The sequence below is a fragment of the Nelusetta ayraudi genome, unplaced genomic scaffold (assembly GCF_046127955.1).
Source record: "Nelusetta ayraudi isolate G7.1 ecotype Tasmania unplaced genomic scaffold, CSIRO-AGI_Nayr_v1 ptg000233l, whole genome shotgun sequence".
NCBI lineage: Eukaryota > Metazoa > Chordata > Actinopteri > Tetraodontiformes > Monacanthidae > Nelusetta > Nelusetta ayraudi.
Window position 1 is genome coordinate 7,501 of NW_027466282.1, and position 17,500 is coordinate 25,000.

Here is a 17,500-nt window from a genome sequence, read left to right on the forward strand (position 1 = left end):
CTGACCCCGGCCAGCGGTCGGCCTGTGTTTGCACGCAGCGGCGGTGATGACCAAGCACTTTGTCCTCCCTCACCAAAGATCTCCAAAGCTTAGCTTTCAGTAGCGTAGCTTAGCATCGCTGGAGAGACTCCTGGGCTTGCAGCTGGTTGGGGGTGAAGTTGCACCATAGATTTATGTATTCCAGGTTTGTTTTTTTTGTATTGTTTTATTTTAGGATAAAAAAAAAAAAAAAAAAAAAAGCTGACGTGAGTCGGTTGCCGGCGAGCGTCATGAAAAATGACAGCACAGCTCACGTTGCTTTGCTCTCTGTTAGTGTGTCACACGCACAGTGTCTGGCCCATTGATCTGACTGAGCAGTAGTGTGCGTGTGCGTGTGCGTGTGCGTGTGTGCGTGTGCGTGCGTGCTCTGACCTGTTTGTGCACTGGAGTGTGAGGCCGTGCGGATGCTGTTTCAGGGTCACTGCTGGTGTGGGACTAAATGGACCAGTCCAGGAGGCCAGCCTGTCACTGGCGTCCACCCACTCGCTGTCAGCACCACTGTTGTCACTTCACTACCAGGTCACTCCCGACCGGCCACTTGATGCAGTCTGACTCTGATGGACCGTCTCTCTGCAAAAACCAAGCGGGGATCTGAGTCTGAGCAAAAGACATGAGAGACTTTTTTGCTTAATTTCCCCTCCAGAGTTTGATTTAGTTTTGCTTAGAGGTACAATTTAAAGTTTCCCTTCCGCCAAACAGTTGAATCGTTGTTTTTACCTCAAACAAGAATCACATGAACGTTCGGGCTGTCAAATAATTACTTTTTTTAATCAACATTAATCTCTGACTTTCCATAGTCAACTCGGTTAACTTAACTGTGATTAATTGCGTTTTGATTTGCATGTTTAAGACTTTGATATTTTTCCTTTTAATGTCCATGTTTATGAAAAGCCTTACTTGAGTTTTGTAATTGGGAACCAAGTGAACACAAAAAAAAAATCCTTTTTGTTCTTTTGTATTATTATCTCTTTCAAAACAGTGCATCTAGACCAGGCGTAGGCAAACTACGGCCTGGGGGCCATATGCGGCCCGTTAAGCTTTTTAATCCGGCCTGCCGAACTTGAAGAAATGATATCAATAGTTAGAAAGTAAAAAAATAGTTTTCAGTGTTTCAAGAGTCATTTCAATAAAGAGCTAAATACCGTGGGGTTTCAAAGACACTGATTTTGTTGTTACACTTTTGTTCATTTTCAATAGGCATTAAAGTACACTTATTCTACGTATCCCAATGATACATTTTTTCCCTCCTATGTGGTGGCTCACCAAAACACTCCAACCGTTGACGTAGGCGGTCGCTTAAACCATCATCTCGGTGTTCATCGCACACAGTTGACACAGCTAGCGTTAGCAGGATAAAGCAGAGTGGAAACATGGCGCTACGGCTCGAGGACCTGACTACAGGTGAATGGAAGGGACAAAATAAATCAATAAGAATGCGATTATTAGAATTGAGCCGCGATGCCCAGCCGTCTGATTCTTTGAACCCCCCCCCCCCCCCCCCCCCACCACCACCCTTGTTTTTCAGACTCTCTATGGCACCTTTGTCATAAATCCCGCATACGTGGGAAGCGTTAAGTCTAGCAGTGCGTCATGGTTTATCTCTCTCCGCTGCCACCTCTGTGTCGGCCTAATGGTGCTGGAGTGCCGTGGAGCTGTTTGTCTCGCTGCGACTGCAGGTAGATCACAAAAGACGGCGGCGCCTCCGTCTTCCCGTCACGCGCTCTGCCTGCTCCAACAAAAAAACACGCTAACACTCAGCCCTCTTGTTTGCTTCCCCCACCCGGCGTCTTTCCCTCTAACGAGGGAGCGACGTCTCCAGCTCTCCCTCCTCCAGCGCGACACTCGGCCCGGCTCTCCCTGCACCCGGGAGCCTGCGGAGGACGCTCATTAGCGGCCCACTTTCTCCTCTCGTCTCTGTTTAAAAAAATAAAACAAATGTTAAAACTGGAAAAAAAATAATAAAAAAAAAAAAGCTGGCAATTACAGCGGCGGCGCTGTTGTAGACAGGCCGAACCTGAATAATGAGATCTCCTTAAGCAACAGTGTGCACGGTGCAGCAGCTTGTGTTGACTCTGAGAGAGAGAAAACACCCAATTCAGACTCAGAGTGGCCCCAAAAAAAAAAATAAAAAAATAGGCCCCTGAATTTGATGTTGTGCCTTCTGTGTGTTTCGCTAATAACTCAACGCGCGCCTGGAGATGTTAGCGGTGCTGCTGTGTTAAAGTGGAGAAGAAGAAGAAGAGGAGGTAGAAGAAGAAGTAGAAGAATGTCTTTTGAAGATGAAAATGTCAGAAGAAAGTGGCACCTTTGTGCTTTTTTTTGATCTGTTTGCCGCATGCAGCGCTTCCACTGAAAGGATTTAGTGGCAATCTGCGAGATAATAGTTTGTTTTTGTCACGTTGTTTCCAGTCGAGGTGTTCAACGGTGGGGTGGTTTGCATTTTATTTCTTCCCCCAACCCCCCCGCCCCCAACCCCACCGTCAGTTGTCATTCAAAACGTCGGCGCAACGCCTTTTGTCTTCTTCTGGTGCGTTGTTTGTCAACTAAGATGGAAGTCGGCGCTCACGGTAAATACCCAACTCTTTAGAAAATGCCTGGAGGCGTCACCTTTCTTCAGTTTTCTCCGTGCGTTTCTGAGGATGTTTGTATGATTTACAGAAAGAAAAAAAAACAACAACAACATTTGCATTCCCTTTTCCGCCAGAGGCGAGGTCTCGCGGTTTGGGCTGTTTGGCTGCGGCATGGAGAAATGATGGTGGCAGAAAGCCGACTCAATAAAAGATGAACCGACTCACATCCCCTCAACGTCTTTGTTTGTGCCAATGCTGAAAATTGAGAATAATTGGTGGCGGCCCAAAAAAAAAAAAAAAAGACACACAACCGAAACAACAAGGTAGTGTTTCAAGTGTCTGTTTTGAACTGCTGCGACGGAGGTTGGTGAGATCAACTGCCGTTCCTGCTTTAGCTCACAAAGCTGTGTGTTTTTTTTTAAATATCGTGTTTAAAAACGCTACAAAAGCCGGTGTTTCACATCAGCGCTGACAGCAGGGAGCGAAACGTCCTCAGAAGGAGACATCGCCACGGCGAGGAGGACACGCACCTTGGCCAGGACCAGGCGCCTCATTCATTTCAATGGAATTGTTCATCTGGTGCATGAATCTTAAATGTACCACCATAGAGCGCGTGCAGTAGTGCCACTTCCCATGCATCAGAACGTGTCAGCCAATCACAACGAGCCGAGAGGCAGCACGTACGACGCCATGACGTCATGCAGGGAATTGACTTTTTTTTCGAGAGAGATTTCGATTTTTAATGAGAAAGGTTAAGGGTCCAAGACTTAAAAATCCACAATAGAAAGATTCATAATGAACTGTGTTTTGGAAACCATTTTACAGCTGAGTATTTTTGTATTGTGGTCAATGGGAAAATGCATTTTGGGCCCCATATAATTTTCTTTCTTGCAATACCAGGAGTGGCCACTGGGAAAGATCAGCGTGCGCATCCAGTTCTCATATTACATCTGTGATCTTTCCACACACTCCAAGTTCCAGCTTCTCATTTCTTTGCACATGAAATGAAACGGTGCGCGCTGGGCTTCGTCTTTGTGCTTCCTGACCTTTGCTTGTGTGTTTCCTCTCCTCTCCTCTCCTCTCCTCCCTCCAGTCTGCTCCCAGTACTCCCGCGGCGTCTTCGCCATCTTCGGCCTGTACGACAAGCGCTCCGTCCACACGTTGACGTCCTTCTGCAGCGCCCTGCACATCTCCCTCATCACGCCCAGCTTCCCCACTGAGGGCGAGAGCCAGTTCACCCTGCAGCTGCGGCCGTCCATCCGCGGCGCTCTGCTCTCCCTGCTGGACCACTACGACTGGAACAAGTTTGTCTTCCTGTACGACACGGACCGAGGTGAGCTGCGTTTCTGTCCTCTCCCTGGCTTTAGAGAGCAGCTCTGGGCGAGCAGGGATGTCACAGATATGAATGGGCCGTCACTGTCTCGTTTGTGGACAATGGCAAGTACATGATATTGCAGCCAGTGCATTCCATTGTTTTGTTTTCTCCTGTCAGTTGCAATTCAGGCTGACATGTTATTCTCTGCACCGAGCTCTTCCGTTCTTTATTCAACTATTCATTGCTTAAACTACATGCCAGACAATGTACTGTGTGTGTGTGTGTGTGTAAGTGTAGGTGTGTGTGTGTATGTGTGTATGTATATATATATATATATATATATGTATATATATGTGTGTATATGTATATATATATATGTGTGTATATGTATATTTGTATCTGTGTATATGTATATTTGTATATGTATATTTATATATATTTGTATATATATATATATATGTGTGTGTGTATATATATATATATATATACATATATATAGGGTGTATATATATATGTGTATATATATACATATATATACACATATATATATGTATATATGTATACAAATATGTATATATGTATATATGTATGTATATATATGTGTGTGTGTGTGTATATGTATATATATATATATACATGTACACACATATATATGTATATGTATATATATATATATATAAATATATATACATATATATGTATATATGTATACAAATATGTATATAAATATGTATGTATGTATATATATATATATATATATATATATATACATATATATACACATATATATGTATATATGTATACAAATATGTATATAAATATGTATATATATGTATATTATGCATATAGTATATTCATATATACATCAGTCGTATATATACTGTATATACATATATACATATATATATATATATGTGCATACATATATGTGTATGTGTATAGATGCATATACACAGACACATGACAGGAGTGCATGTGGTGAATATTGTCTTTGGATGGGGAGTCCAGCCCAGAAACACAGAATGGGATGTCCCCAGTTTACAAGAAACCCTTGGAGGTTTATGATAACGCAGTACAGTTATGTGCTTCAGACTCTCACACAGAGTCAATAGGTTTTCACCCACTCACCTCCCACACCCCCACCCCCACCCCCACCCCCACACCCCGTGTCACATTTCCATTACAAGACAGAATGGATATGGGCTCTGGCTCGGATCACATCTCCACATCTCGCTTGGGCACATTTTCCAGAAGGCAGCAATGGCTTCTTTTTTTTTCTTTTTTTTTTCTCATTCTCCTTCTTTGCACTGGAAGGGGGATTGTATCACTTCACTCTCTGCCCCCGCCCACCACCCACTGCATACACATACACATACACACACACACACACACCTCCACTCTTATCTCAGGACGTACATGCTTGACTGGGTAAAAAGCTTTCTTGTATCTGATTGAGTTCTCCTCCAGAAACACAACAAAGGTCTCTCGCTGCTCCTCAATCTGAGGTCGCCCGCTCGGCAGCCTGCAGGAGGAGCCGCAGCTGAATTCAAATTGGCCGGCCAACGGCATGGAAAAAGAAAAAGGGAAAAAGAAAAAAGAAATAACAAGTACAGACAGCCTGGCGTCACACTGTGAATTTTCAAGTATCTCACCCTCCAATTAAAGGGGAGTGTTGTGATTGATTTTTCGTAAGTGTCGGAGCTTTGTGATAAGCCAAAAGTCAAATAATTGAGTAATAGCTTTGACAAGGGGCCGAGACACGCAGTGTGTGAGGGGTGTTTTTCATTTGTCTTGTGTTGTAGAGTCGTACAGCTGCTGTGGTGATAAAGTGGTCAAATGTTCACACTTTAGGTGGTTTTTTTTTCACATTTAAAAAAAAAAAAATGTAACCAGCCAAGTTTCAGGTTCAGCGATGAACTTCATTTTAATAACAAGACTTTGCCATCGTTCCTCATAGCCAATGCCAGATGCCAGACCCACAGGAATAATCACAACTTGGCTGGTTGACTTTGATTCTCCTGCTGCAGCAGCTCCCTGGCTTTTAAGTATTGAGCACTTATGGTGCTTTTTCTGTGTTTTACACAACATCTGTAAAGTTAATGACTGTTTAAAGTCGAGGGACTGGTTGGCATATATATATTTAATTCCTCAGCAAGCCAAAATGTGTATCTTCATATGATGTATCTTCAGTGCATGTGTGTGTGTGTGTGTCTGTCACAGTGGCCCTCTCAGGGGCTTTTTTGGGTTCAGGCTGCAGCACTTTGGCCTGGGGTTTTCTCTTACACACTCACACACACATGCACAGACACACACACACACCCGAGCGCGCACACACACACAGATGGGACCAGGCATTCATCCAGTATTGACTATAATGTAGAATCAGCCCACGCATGGCTGAGCTCCGTCAATGAGCACCAGTCTGGTTCCCTGCTCCAGTGCACCGTGGATACAGTGCGTATGTGTGTGTGTGTGTGTGTGTGTGTGTGTGTGTGCGTGCATGTGTGTGGTTATAGTGAGTGCTGTTCCTGCAAGCTTTCATAGACGACTTCAAACAGCGCGTATGGGTACACACACACTCACACTCAAAGATCGAAGTTTATCAAGACAAAAAAAACATAAACCAAAGTGAAAGATGAACCCAGAGGAAGGAAGGAAAGGAAGGAAGGAGACAAGCTGAGGAAGGAGGCGTATTGGGAAGGAGACGGCAGCGAAGAGCAGCTGCTCAGGGAGCAAGATGTGCATAAAATGAAAATGTAAAGTGAGTAAAGTCAAGGAAATGATGGAGGAAGACGAGGACGCGAGGGGTGAAAGAGGAAGGTGGTGAGAGGAGGCGAGCGGGACGCTGAGCCGATTCACGACCAGTGTTTTTAATAAGCAGCTGGAGGCTGCAGAGGCGACGGCAGACCGGTGACATTTTACATCAAACCGCCAGAGGTGTGACTCCGTCCGTCCGTCCGTCCGTCCGTCCTCCAGGCGGCACAGTCGGGCCCTGGCGAGGCTCGGTGGCGGCGCCGCTGCCTTTGACGCTGATGGCGGCTGGCTGCTGCTCCTCCGCACGCAGCCGCAGGGCTGCGCGTTTATCAGCTGCTAATCAGTCGCCTCTGTGGCTGCTGCGCCGCCGCCGTGTGCACCCTAACGCCACATGAAGGCGACATCATATTGTTTGAGACCGCAAAACTGTATCTGCTGAGGTATGGAGGTGTGTTTTACTTATTTATTTATTCATTTTTTATTGTTTTTTTTTATTGGAATTCTTCTCTGTGTGCAGAAGTTATACACACGACTCACAGGAATTCACATCCTTTTTGATTGGAATTTGGTGGAAACCCAGAAAAAACAAAATCTGTTCAAAAACACCCTTTTAGTTTGTGGTTTATGCACAAATACAATACCACCAAACTGCCAGTATTATATTTCTACATTTTCTTTCTCAGTTCTCACCTCTCACAACATATATCGTTGGGCTTTGTCCCGGTGCAACAGCCATTTGTGTCTGAACTGGTCCAGTCCAGTCTGGGCCGTATCTACAATTCCAATCTTCCCACTTTGCAAAAACTGCTGTTTTTCTTTGCTGCACTTCATAAAAGTTAATAAAATGCCAGTTATACTTAGATTTCTCTGACTTGACTGACGGCCAGTGGCTTTTTGTCATCATCTCCTGCTACGGCCAGTCTTTGTCACTGTTGGGAAAGCTAAATACGGTGACAGCCAACGTGCGCAACCAAATAACAGAGGTCACTAAATTTAAAAGCAGCGTGGGAGTCGATGCCTTGCCGAGGACAAAGTGTCCTGACTTCAAATAATAAATCTCTGTTCACTGCAGCTCAGCGGCGCCCAGTTTGCCCCAAGAGCAGTGTGTGTTTAAAGGTGTGTATGTGTGAGTGTGTGTACGTGTCATTTATCTGAGAAATAATCCTGACGGTCAGACATGTTTCAAACTCCTCTTCCTTTTTTTTTCCACCCCCTCGGTGAGATACAATAGCTGCTCCTTTCTGGCTCACACAGCTTCAGTCAATACAGTTAATGGCAGCAACTGCAACTACCGCAGGGAGCCGTTTGATGCCTCTTAGTCCTCGGCCTGCACAGAACGTGTCCTTCATTTATATATTTGTTTACATATTTATCCATTTTCTGTCGGGGATCATTCAGGAAAAAAAAGTAAGAAATCCTTGTCAGACATTCCAGCATCTCAGCCTGAAATTCCTGGGCATGTGAGTGCTGCAGTAAAATAAATATTTCTATGTGTTGAAGTTCCACCTTTTCCGTATCAGTTGTTGGTTTGAACGTGCTTCAGAGTCCAGTTAGCATCAGTAACTCCTCAATCATCTCTCTCTTTAGCTGTCTATCTGCACTGGGTTTTCGCGCTGCAAGAAAATGAGGTGTGAATCCAGTTGATTGATCGTGGTGTGAGTGGCAGCTCTGCAATCCAACGAATTCACACCTAAAATGCACCACACAGATGGACTCCTCTGTTTGTTTCAAAATGTTTTGCCTAGGAATAACCTGTGAGGCTGGAATAGTGCAAAAAAAAAAAATCTCTGTGCTTCCTTTGACCACTGTTCCGCAAGGCAGCAGGATGAACCGCTGCAAAGGCGTCAGCGTGTCGGTACCGACGCGTGTGTTGCTGCGCCGACGCCGGTGTCGAGGCTACCGCCGCTCTCTGCGGTGAAGGTTACGGGAGTGACAGGTTGCGCTGTGTTCGTACTCAGACTAGCAAGCTAAGTGGACAGTTGCCAGCCAGCAGGAAGCTGTGGCAGGGGATGTCAACGGAGGAGAAGAAAAGAAGAAAAGGATGTTTTTTTTCCACATCAGAACTTTGAAAGTAGAAAGTTTATCAGATTCTATAAGGAACCTTGCCCTTGCCATCATACTGTACAGGCGCTTTGATGAGCTCCTCTGAATGGCTTCTTTGCCTCCCATGTTGCCTCCCTGCCAGCACCTCCAGCGTCCGTCTCGCTGCTGCTGTTGCCTCTGTTTGTGTGGCTTTTATCCATCTGAGCTTCACCTCAAACGCCAATTCCTGCTGGCAGCGACGTCCCTCCAAAGGAGAGCAAAGGTGCTCGGCAGGGGGATGAAGGAGAAGCTGCAAGAGGAGGAGGAGGAGGAGGAGGAGGAGGAGGAGGAGGAGGAGGAGGAGGAGTGGGAGCCAGGTTGCCAGCGCACAGGTTAATCCGCTAATTGGGAGCGAAGGGAGACACGTTGCCAGATTGCGTTGGCCACCAGGAGGGCCGTTTAAAGGGGGACATCTGTTCCTGCCGGGGAACAGCCGCCCTCGCAGCTCCCGCCTCCCCTCACATACACTCGTCTTCTTAACACGCAGAGCTGACAGAGAGAGCACCACCCCCCCAAACCCCCACCCCCCTTCCTCCAGAGTTTAGCCTTCCTTGTCAGCCGGCGTCCAGGCCTGGACCAGGAGTCGGCCACTGGCTGGACGGAGATCAAACCCTGTGCGAAGCTCCGACAGTAAACTGAGAGGTTTTTATTCAGTCAGTGAGTCAGTGATGTGGCTTTAACTTCAGCCACTTTTCAGCTTCAGACCAGCACTTATGAGCATTGTGTTTCATCGCTTCATATGCCCACCACATGCCAAATTTCAGTCTAAAAGATTATTAGCCTTCGCTTCGTCGCAAAACATCCGCCCCGGCTGCTGCCAAGTTGACAAGACAAAAGCAGTCGGCGCAGATTCACTGTGCAAGAAAAGGTTTCACGATTGTGGAATCAGGTCTGTAGAGAAAATATGCCATCCATCCATCCATCCATCTTTTCCATCACCGCTTCTCTTTAACCAGAGATCACTAACTGGCGCACCGCAGACGGAGCACAAATATTGTTCCATCCGGACCCTCAGTTCTTAAAACCTGTTGGGAATTATTATTATATATAAAATTGGTTGAGACAAAATGTTCAGCAGAAAAGGGAGAACGTCTAGCTTTCCTTCCTTTATTTTATTTTCACATTTTATTTTGAAATGCAGTCTTTTATTTTGTTAGAATTAATTAGATTGTACATATCGGCGGCCATACACATATTTTCATTTCTGTGTTAAATGACAGTTAAAAAAAAAAAAAAAGGTATTGAATTGAACTGAATTCATTTGATTTGACTGAAGGTACTGATTACATGCACGTGTGGATACAACTATTAGGCCACTTAGATATAGATCACAACCAAATAGTTAAAAAGTTTCATCTTTTGGACGTTTGAGTTTTTTTTTCAAACTGGACCCCTTTGGTACCCCTGTCCTAGACAGAGGGCTGCAGGAGACTGCAGCCCGAGGACCTCCAGGTATCTCAGGAGGGTTCACGACAAACCGACAACAGTACACGCCCCTGAGTGACGCTGCTCTCTGTGTCGCTCGTTTTTTCCAGGTTACGCCATCCTGCAGGCCATCATGGAGAAGGCAGGACAAAACAACTGGCAGGTCAGCGCCATCTGCGTGGAGAACTTCAACGACGCCAACTACCGACGGCTGCTGGAAGACCTGGATCGGAGGCAGGAGAAGAAGTTTGTCATTGACCTGGAGGCGGAGAGGCTGCAGAACATGCTGGAACAGGTGATGCCTCCGTGATGATCAGTTGTGTCATTTGCTGTTGATGATGTTGCAGATGTTTGAGGTGTTGAGGTGAACTGGAATCCAGTCGTCATAGTCGTGTTTAGTACTGGACGTATTGATTTCAATATGGATAGTATCGATACCAAGGGGAGTGTTGGTGTCAGATCAATGCTTGTGTGATCGGATTGAAACCTTTGTTGTAGTTTCTCTTCTAGACGTCCGAACAAATGACTCCACAACTTCCAAGCTTCTCCGGTGGTGACGGACCTACAACCTGACTCTGTTTTTCAGAAATATCTGTGTGTGATGGAAAGTAGTTTTTGTTGGATTGTTGATATTGTTAGGTTTCTATTTTGTTAGATTATTGCTTTTTTTGCCCCCAGTATCGCTCAGCCCCAGTCGCGTCAATCAGAAAAAGGGAGCCGATATCAACCAAACTTTCACTCTGTCCTTCAAGTTTCTTTTAAAGATTCCCACCCTGAGGAATTGCCAGGAGCAACAATAGGGAGCTAAACCAACTACACAGGTGGCAGGGATTGAAAGATGATGCATATTGATGCAAAATTTATGACGCCGGAACTGCTGCTGATCCGTTCGAGATCTAGATCTGTGCTGAGCTCAGAAGTTGATGCCGCTCACTCTCACCGTTGGTTTGTTTTTGTTGTGTGTCTGTGTGTGTGTGTGTGTGTGTGTGTGTGTGTGTGTGTGTTTGTACTAATTAGAAAGTTTGGAGCATGAAAACAGTCCATCCTCGCCTCCGCTGGTGTTTCATTTGGCAAAAGCACACTCGCAGATTTCCGCGTGAACCTTCCTCTCCCCCAGGAGGCAAATCTGTGCCTCTGTAATTGTTCAATTATTCAGGAAACTTCCACTCCGACATCTGTCACTGCTGCAGATGTGCGAGGCTGCAGATCTGGCGGCTCACACTCACAGCTCAGGCAGCGTCGACGCCTGGCACTGATGATTTTTATGGCTTTTTACTGTGGCAATGGACAGACCCCTCTACATTATTCTGCGCTGGCGCCAAATGTTCATTATTCTGTCTGGCCAGACCAGACTCCCCCGATCCTGGACAAGGATTGAAACACATGATAAAGTCATAATGACCGGGGTCTCTGTTGCAGGGTGAGGATGCAGCGGATCTCCCCAAATCACCAGATGTTACTTTGAACAAGGGGACATTAAATCTGTGAATGCCAACGTGTTGCACTCGGTTGCATTGGGGATTGTTTTTTCTTTTTAATTTGCTTAGAGCTAATTTTACATTTGTCGAAATGGCACCAAAACCCTGATAAATGACTTGAGTTAACTGGGAGTTCAACTCTAGCAGGTGCTTCAGTTCGGTAACAGCATTCATCCTCTTTCAAAGTGGAACCAGCTGGAATGTCTCCCACGTCCCTCGGACTTGTGAAACCCGTCCGCTTGAAGAAATGAGTGTCGAATGCACTTTACGGCGCCACCTTCTGGGGAGTAGAACAGCCACTGGCCGATGTGGAAACGTCTGAAAGACTCGGCCCGTCTATCTCCCTCCCTCGGCCCCTCAGTGCGACTCGGTTAATGGACTTCCTTTTTATTTTCTAATCTCACATCTGCGGGTGTCGACCACCTGATGTCCAGGTGCCGGAAATCAGATCAGTTCCTTTTTTCAAAAACCTTTTCTCAGCTTCAGCTCAGGGCCACATTAACTGGGTGTCCAGTGGGGGGGGAAGGGGGTTTGTAAGCAGATGTCAGCTCTCACAATCTGTTTAATGCCCCTCTTTGTCCGTGTCGGCGTGTGTGCGCGCGTGTGTTTGTTGTCGTGTGTGTGAAGGCGCGGCGTGTTTCCCTCCCTCCCGCCAGACGTCGCAGCACGTTCGTCCGCTCGCTGCTCTGCGGATGAAACCCGACGGACTCCCTGCGCCGAGAAGCAAACACACGCCTGTCACATGCGTCGTTTAGCGTCATTCACGACCGGCACGCTGTTACCCGCTTGCATTAACGTTGAGCTTTGTTTTTGTGTCGTTTTTGTTCCTCTCTGGCCCCCCGCAGATTGTCAGCGTGGGCAAACACGTGAAAGGCTACCACTACATCATGGCCAACCTGGTGAGAGACACGCCCGTCTGTCTGATTGCCGTCTGTTTGTGCCTTTTAGCCACACTATTAATTATTATTTCTGCTCAGTGCTTGTTGCCATCGCCGTCGTGGCATCAATTAGTTTGATGGCATAAAAATGAATTGTCCAGTTGAGACAATCTTATTTCAGAGATTTGACGGAAGGACGACAATTTAATGAATGAATGTTTTTAATGAATGGAGATGAAACTTGTGGACATGCATCCTTGCTTGGAATACACAAGTGTGCGTCTCTCTGTGGCGGGGGCGGGGCATGAATCCTGGTTTTCCTCCAAAACGCATCATTATGAGTCAGAGTCCGAGGCGACTGATTTATTCCTCGCGTCCACCCAAATCACGTCAAACCCCCGGCGGCCTCCGTCCACGCGCCCGCCGTTTGCTAAGCTCGGCGCCTCGGCTGAAGCTCAGCGGTCGAAATCACAGACGCCTCCGGTCGAAGACGGTTTGCGACGTCGCTGCGAAAGCGGGAACAGTGACCGCCCTCTCTGCTTGTTTGCCCCGCCCACCCGCTTCCCCTGAAGGGTTTCAAGGACATCAACCTGGAGCGCTTCATGCACGGCGGCGCCAACGTCACGGGCTTCCAGCTGGTCGACTTCAGCAACCCCATGGTCATCAAGCTGATGCAGCGCTGGAACAAGCTGGACCAGAGGGAGTACCCGGGCTCGGACGCACCGCCAAAGGTACGCAGGGGCCACGTCTGCAAAGTCTGAGTGTCCAGTCATATGTTTGGGATCAGAGGTTGATCACATGCTAGAGACACTATGCAAACATTTGTTGTTCCCTCATACAGTCATGTAAGCATACCAACAATAGAATAGAATAGATAAGTAAATTCAATACATTCAATGTATTAATATTAACCACTTTATACATCCCACTTAGTCAGCGTTTTTCAGTTTCATAAACGTGAATATATTTAAGAAATAGACATAAACGAGTTCCAGATATGTACAACATATATATTTGTTTGTCTCTTCCTACATGTGTCAACCTCACTATTTTTGAAGTGATGCTGGTTCCAACAAAGTGCAATCACTTCTGCATCACTTCAATCATCTCCATCTGCTTAGTTCTAACAAAGTCTCCAGGGTGGATTCCGAGGATATACAGATCTTGAATGGGAAGGGTTTCTCTACCTACGTGGTTTACCCTTACTAGCCCCGCCTCCTCTTAAGAGGTGGCAGAGGGCGGCGCCACCAACTTATGAGTGTAGGATTGATAACAGAAAAAGACTGTAAGTCATTCAAAAGAGGTTTTGCTTTTTGATTTACGGCCCTTCAAGGACAAATTCATCTTTGATCGCTGAAAAAAATTTTCCCCAGTCCCTCTTTTTTGTAAAACCATGTTATTCTTTCTTATAATATATATATTTTTGGATGACCACTGGCACTAAAATAAAGTGCTTTTCCCCAAAGCTATCACAGGAGAAGGTTTTTCCTCTGTGTGCTGCGGCCGCTGCACACTCACAGAGCTGCCAGTCTGCTTCAAAAACATTTCATTAAAGTCCCTTCGACTCATGTGCGACGTTCATCTCGCAGTACAGCTGCTCCTTACATGCAAATACAACTTGTCAGGTCGCTTTTAATGTCTCCCCGTATAGATTCTCTTTTAAATTGCGGTGAAATGAAATGAAACCGGCTGCCAACCCGAAGGCAAGCCGCGCATCTCAGAACTGGAAAAAAATGATATGCCGCATGTGTTCAATATGCTAGATCATGTTGCTGCGATGATGATTCCTGCAGGGGAAGAGTCGCTTATTTGTGGAATTTTTAATAACAACGACTTAATGAGAGCCGTATCAGAGAGGACGACCCGGGATGGCGGGTGGGGGAAATGCTAAATTTGCTGCAGAAAGTGTGAAGTGATGTAAAGTAGCCGCGGCTAATGCTACACATTAAGGAGCCCGCACACACACACACACACACACACACACACACACACACACACACACACACACACTGGCACCATCATCATCATCAGAGATCTTCCGTGGCACTCGCCGATGTGACAGACTGACCCACTTTACGGCCTTTTCAGGCGCCCAGATTGCAAATGGCAGCGGGCCAAGAAGGCATCACGCCACGCCGGCCGAGCCCCGAGCCAATCTGTAACCAACAAAGATTTCTATTTTAAAAAGGCCGAGGCAGCGACGTGGAAACGCTGCGAGCCCAGCCGAGCCCTGTGCCGGCACGCGGGGGGGGGGGGGGGGGGGGGGGGGTGTCTGATGGATTGGGTTGCTTCAAATTAAAAGTTTACACCGCTGGGCGATATCGCATCATAGTCTGCGTGTGTGTGTGTGTGTGCGTGCATGCGTGGGTGCATGCTTGTGTGTGTGTGTGTGTGTGTGTGTGTGTGTGTGTGTGTGTGTGTGTGTGTGTGTGTTTACTCAATCCATTTCTTGATAAATTGCTCTCTCCTGCAGTAACTCTGCTCGGAATAAATGACTCCGCTCCCTTTACGCGCCTCGTCCTCCCAACGCACAAACACAAGCAGTTGTCGCGTGTTATGGGATGTCGCCTAGCTGCTGCGCGCCTGACGAGTTTTAATATTGGGATGCAGGCACAAGTATGAGAGGCCACAGCCTTGAACGGTTCATTTAAGACCTTTTTTTTTTTTTAGATGTTTTACTTAAAGGGACGCAGGCCAAACTTGGCTTTTTGCCCTCAGTGGCTGAAGTGCGGCGACATGAGGGCCCTGATAAAAACCTGTTAGATGTTAGCTTCCAACTAGCGGTTAGCCTGGCAGACCAGATGATCTATGGGGTGTTTTTCAAATGCTCTTCTGGGACTGAGCCCATTTAAACACTGAAAGAGGAAGTTCTTTCATAACTTGGAAGGTAATTAGACAAAAGTTGCCAGTTGGGTTTCTTTGCTGCCAGTGGAGCTACTTAGTATGAGGACTTCTGGCTTCCATCGCACATCAACCCTGCTTCTTTCTCCACAAAGGACAGCAACAAAATCGGGGCAGGATTTCTCTCAATATGGTTTTTGCGAGACTTCACGCGAGGCCCCGGCTGCCTTGCAAGGCTGAGTAGCAGTGTCATTTACAACACACACAAAAAAAAGTTCCAAAAACACCTGGGAGAAAGAAAGAAAAAAAAAAACATCCTCAGCCTGCAGCCGCAGCTGCTGATTGATCAAAAATAAGTTCTTTTTTTATTGAGCCAGGGTCAGTCTGGTGGAATCTGCGTAAATCATTTGTAGCAACCGACACTTTACTCACCTGCTCTCGCTGTCTCGCCTGAGTGGGGAAAGTATATGTTATGTGCGGCTGGGCAGTATGAATTGAGGGGGAAGTCACATGGTACATGTGGACTGTTGGCCTGTGGATGAAAAGCCAAAACACAAAGGAAAAAAAGCCCTAGTCCTGGAAATAGCCACTCGTGTGGACGAGACTTGAGTGGACTCCTGCTAACCGGGGTGATTAATGCAAGGAAGTTGCCGGTAAAGCAGAAAAATGTCTCCGTCTCCCTTCTTTGGCTCCCCGCTTCACTCTCCGAGCGTCTCTTAATCTGCTGGATTAGTTGGAGGAAAGCTGTGACTTCTGCAGATAATCACACCTGGCTCTCCAGGTTAAAAGCGTGGATGTGTTGGGAGGGAACTTAAAAAACGAGAATGAGTTCCTTGCTCCTCCTCCTCCTCCTCCTCCTCCTCCTCCTCCCGTCCTTCACACGGCCTCAGAAGTGTTGACTGGCGTTTTGGAGGTTCTGCCGGCCCTGCAAAAAAAATGACCTGAGCCCTCAGTTTGTCTTGGAGCCGCCCTGAGCAGCAAATTCTCCCTGTCAGGCTAAATCAGCATTTAACAGCTCCTATTGCTTCAAGTGTGTGTGCACGTGCGTGTCCATCCATCCGGCTCCTTATAGGAAGTCATAACAGCAGGTAAAACTCCCGCCCACGCTGGGCTTTGGTTTCTCTCCTGAAACTCCGCTCACTCCCCCTCCTCCTCCTCCTCCCCCCTCCCCGCTGTGTCCCAGTACACCTCGGCTCTGACGTACGACGGCGTGATGGTGATGGCCGAGGCCTTCAGGAACCTGCGAAGGCAGAAGGTGGACATTTCGCGGAGGGGGAACGCCGGCGACTGCCTGGCCAACCCCGCTGCTCCGTGGAACCAGGGCATCGATATGGAACGCACCCTGAAACAGGTGAGAGGGAGGCTGGAGTCAGAGGCCGTATCAGTCAGAACCGCAGCGTTGATAATTCTGAAAGAATAAATACAGTTGTCTTTTATTGTGTGTTATTTCACATTGATTGCCACTGATTGTGTGTAATCACATTACTGATGAGAAGCACAAACACACTAATAGAATAATGAATAAACCAACCCTGACATAGGAACTAAGTGTGGCGAGTTTTAAAAGGGCGTCTCTGTGGTGCAAATGGGCCGTACTGGGCATTTTGGGATCGATCCGATACCAAGTACATGCAGGGCTAGTATCGCTGATATCAGCGCCAATACTTTTTACATGAAATGTCATGATCATTGAAGAATTTTTGATTTTTCCTTTAGCTAGTTGACGATGATCATAGTAAAACAGAAATATTTTAGGCAAATAAACTAAGATTATTAACGACGATACAACAATTGTATATCATTTTCATAGTGTATTCGTAATAGTATAGTATTGTTTAAGAAGAAATTACTAGTGCAAAATAACAAAAAGCAATGTTACAACAATGTAACAAAATATAAATCTAATACTGTCAGCAGCACAACAACACTAACCCTAACCCTAAACCTACCTACCATTACACACAAATATTTGTGAAAAATAAAGTCAGGTCGTCGGTCCTTAAGGACGAGTAGAGAGAGAGAGAGAGAGAGAGAGAGAGAGAGAGAGAGAGAGAGAGAGCGACGTTGTTAACTGAGAGTTGGAGAGAAGCTGCGGGGAAATTTGGAGTAATTTGCTGG

General features: G+C 46.4%; 1 protein-coding gene across 1 annotated transcript in view; it reads left to right on the plus strand.

Moving 5' to 3' along the window:
* Positions 1–1,409: 1,409 nt before the first annotated feature.
* LOC142882117 (glutamate receptor 4) overlaps positions 1,410–17,500 on the plus strand; it is a 45,357-nt gene continuing 29,266 nt past the window's right edge. The window contains exons 1-6 of the mRNA XM_076016662.1: positions 1,410–1,440; positions 3,703–3,942; positions 10,296–10,480; positions 12,509–12,562; positions 13,114–13,272; positions 16,566–16,733. Coding sequence (XP_075872777.1) covers positions 1,410–1,440; positions 3,703–3,942; positions 10,296–10,480; positions 12,509–12,562; positions 13,114–13,272; positions 16,566–16,733 — 837 coding nt within the window. The remainder of the gene's footprint in view (positions 1,441–3,702; positions 3,943–10,295; positions 10,481–12,508; positions 12,563–13,113; positions 13,273–16,565; positions 16,734–17,500) is intronic.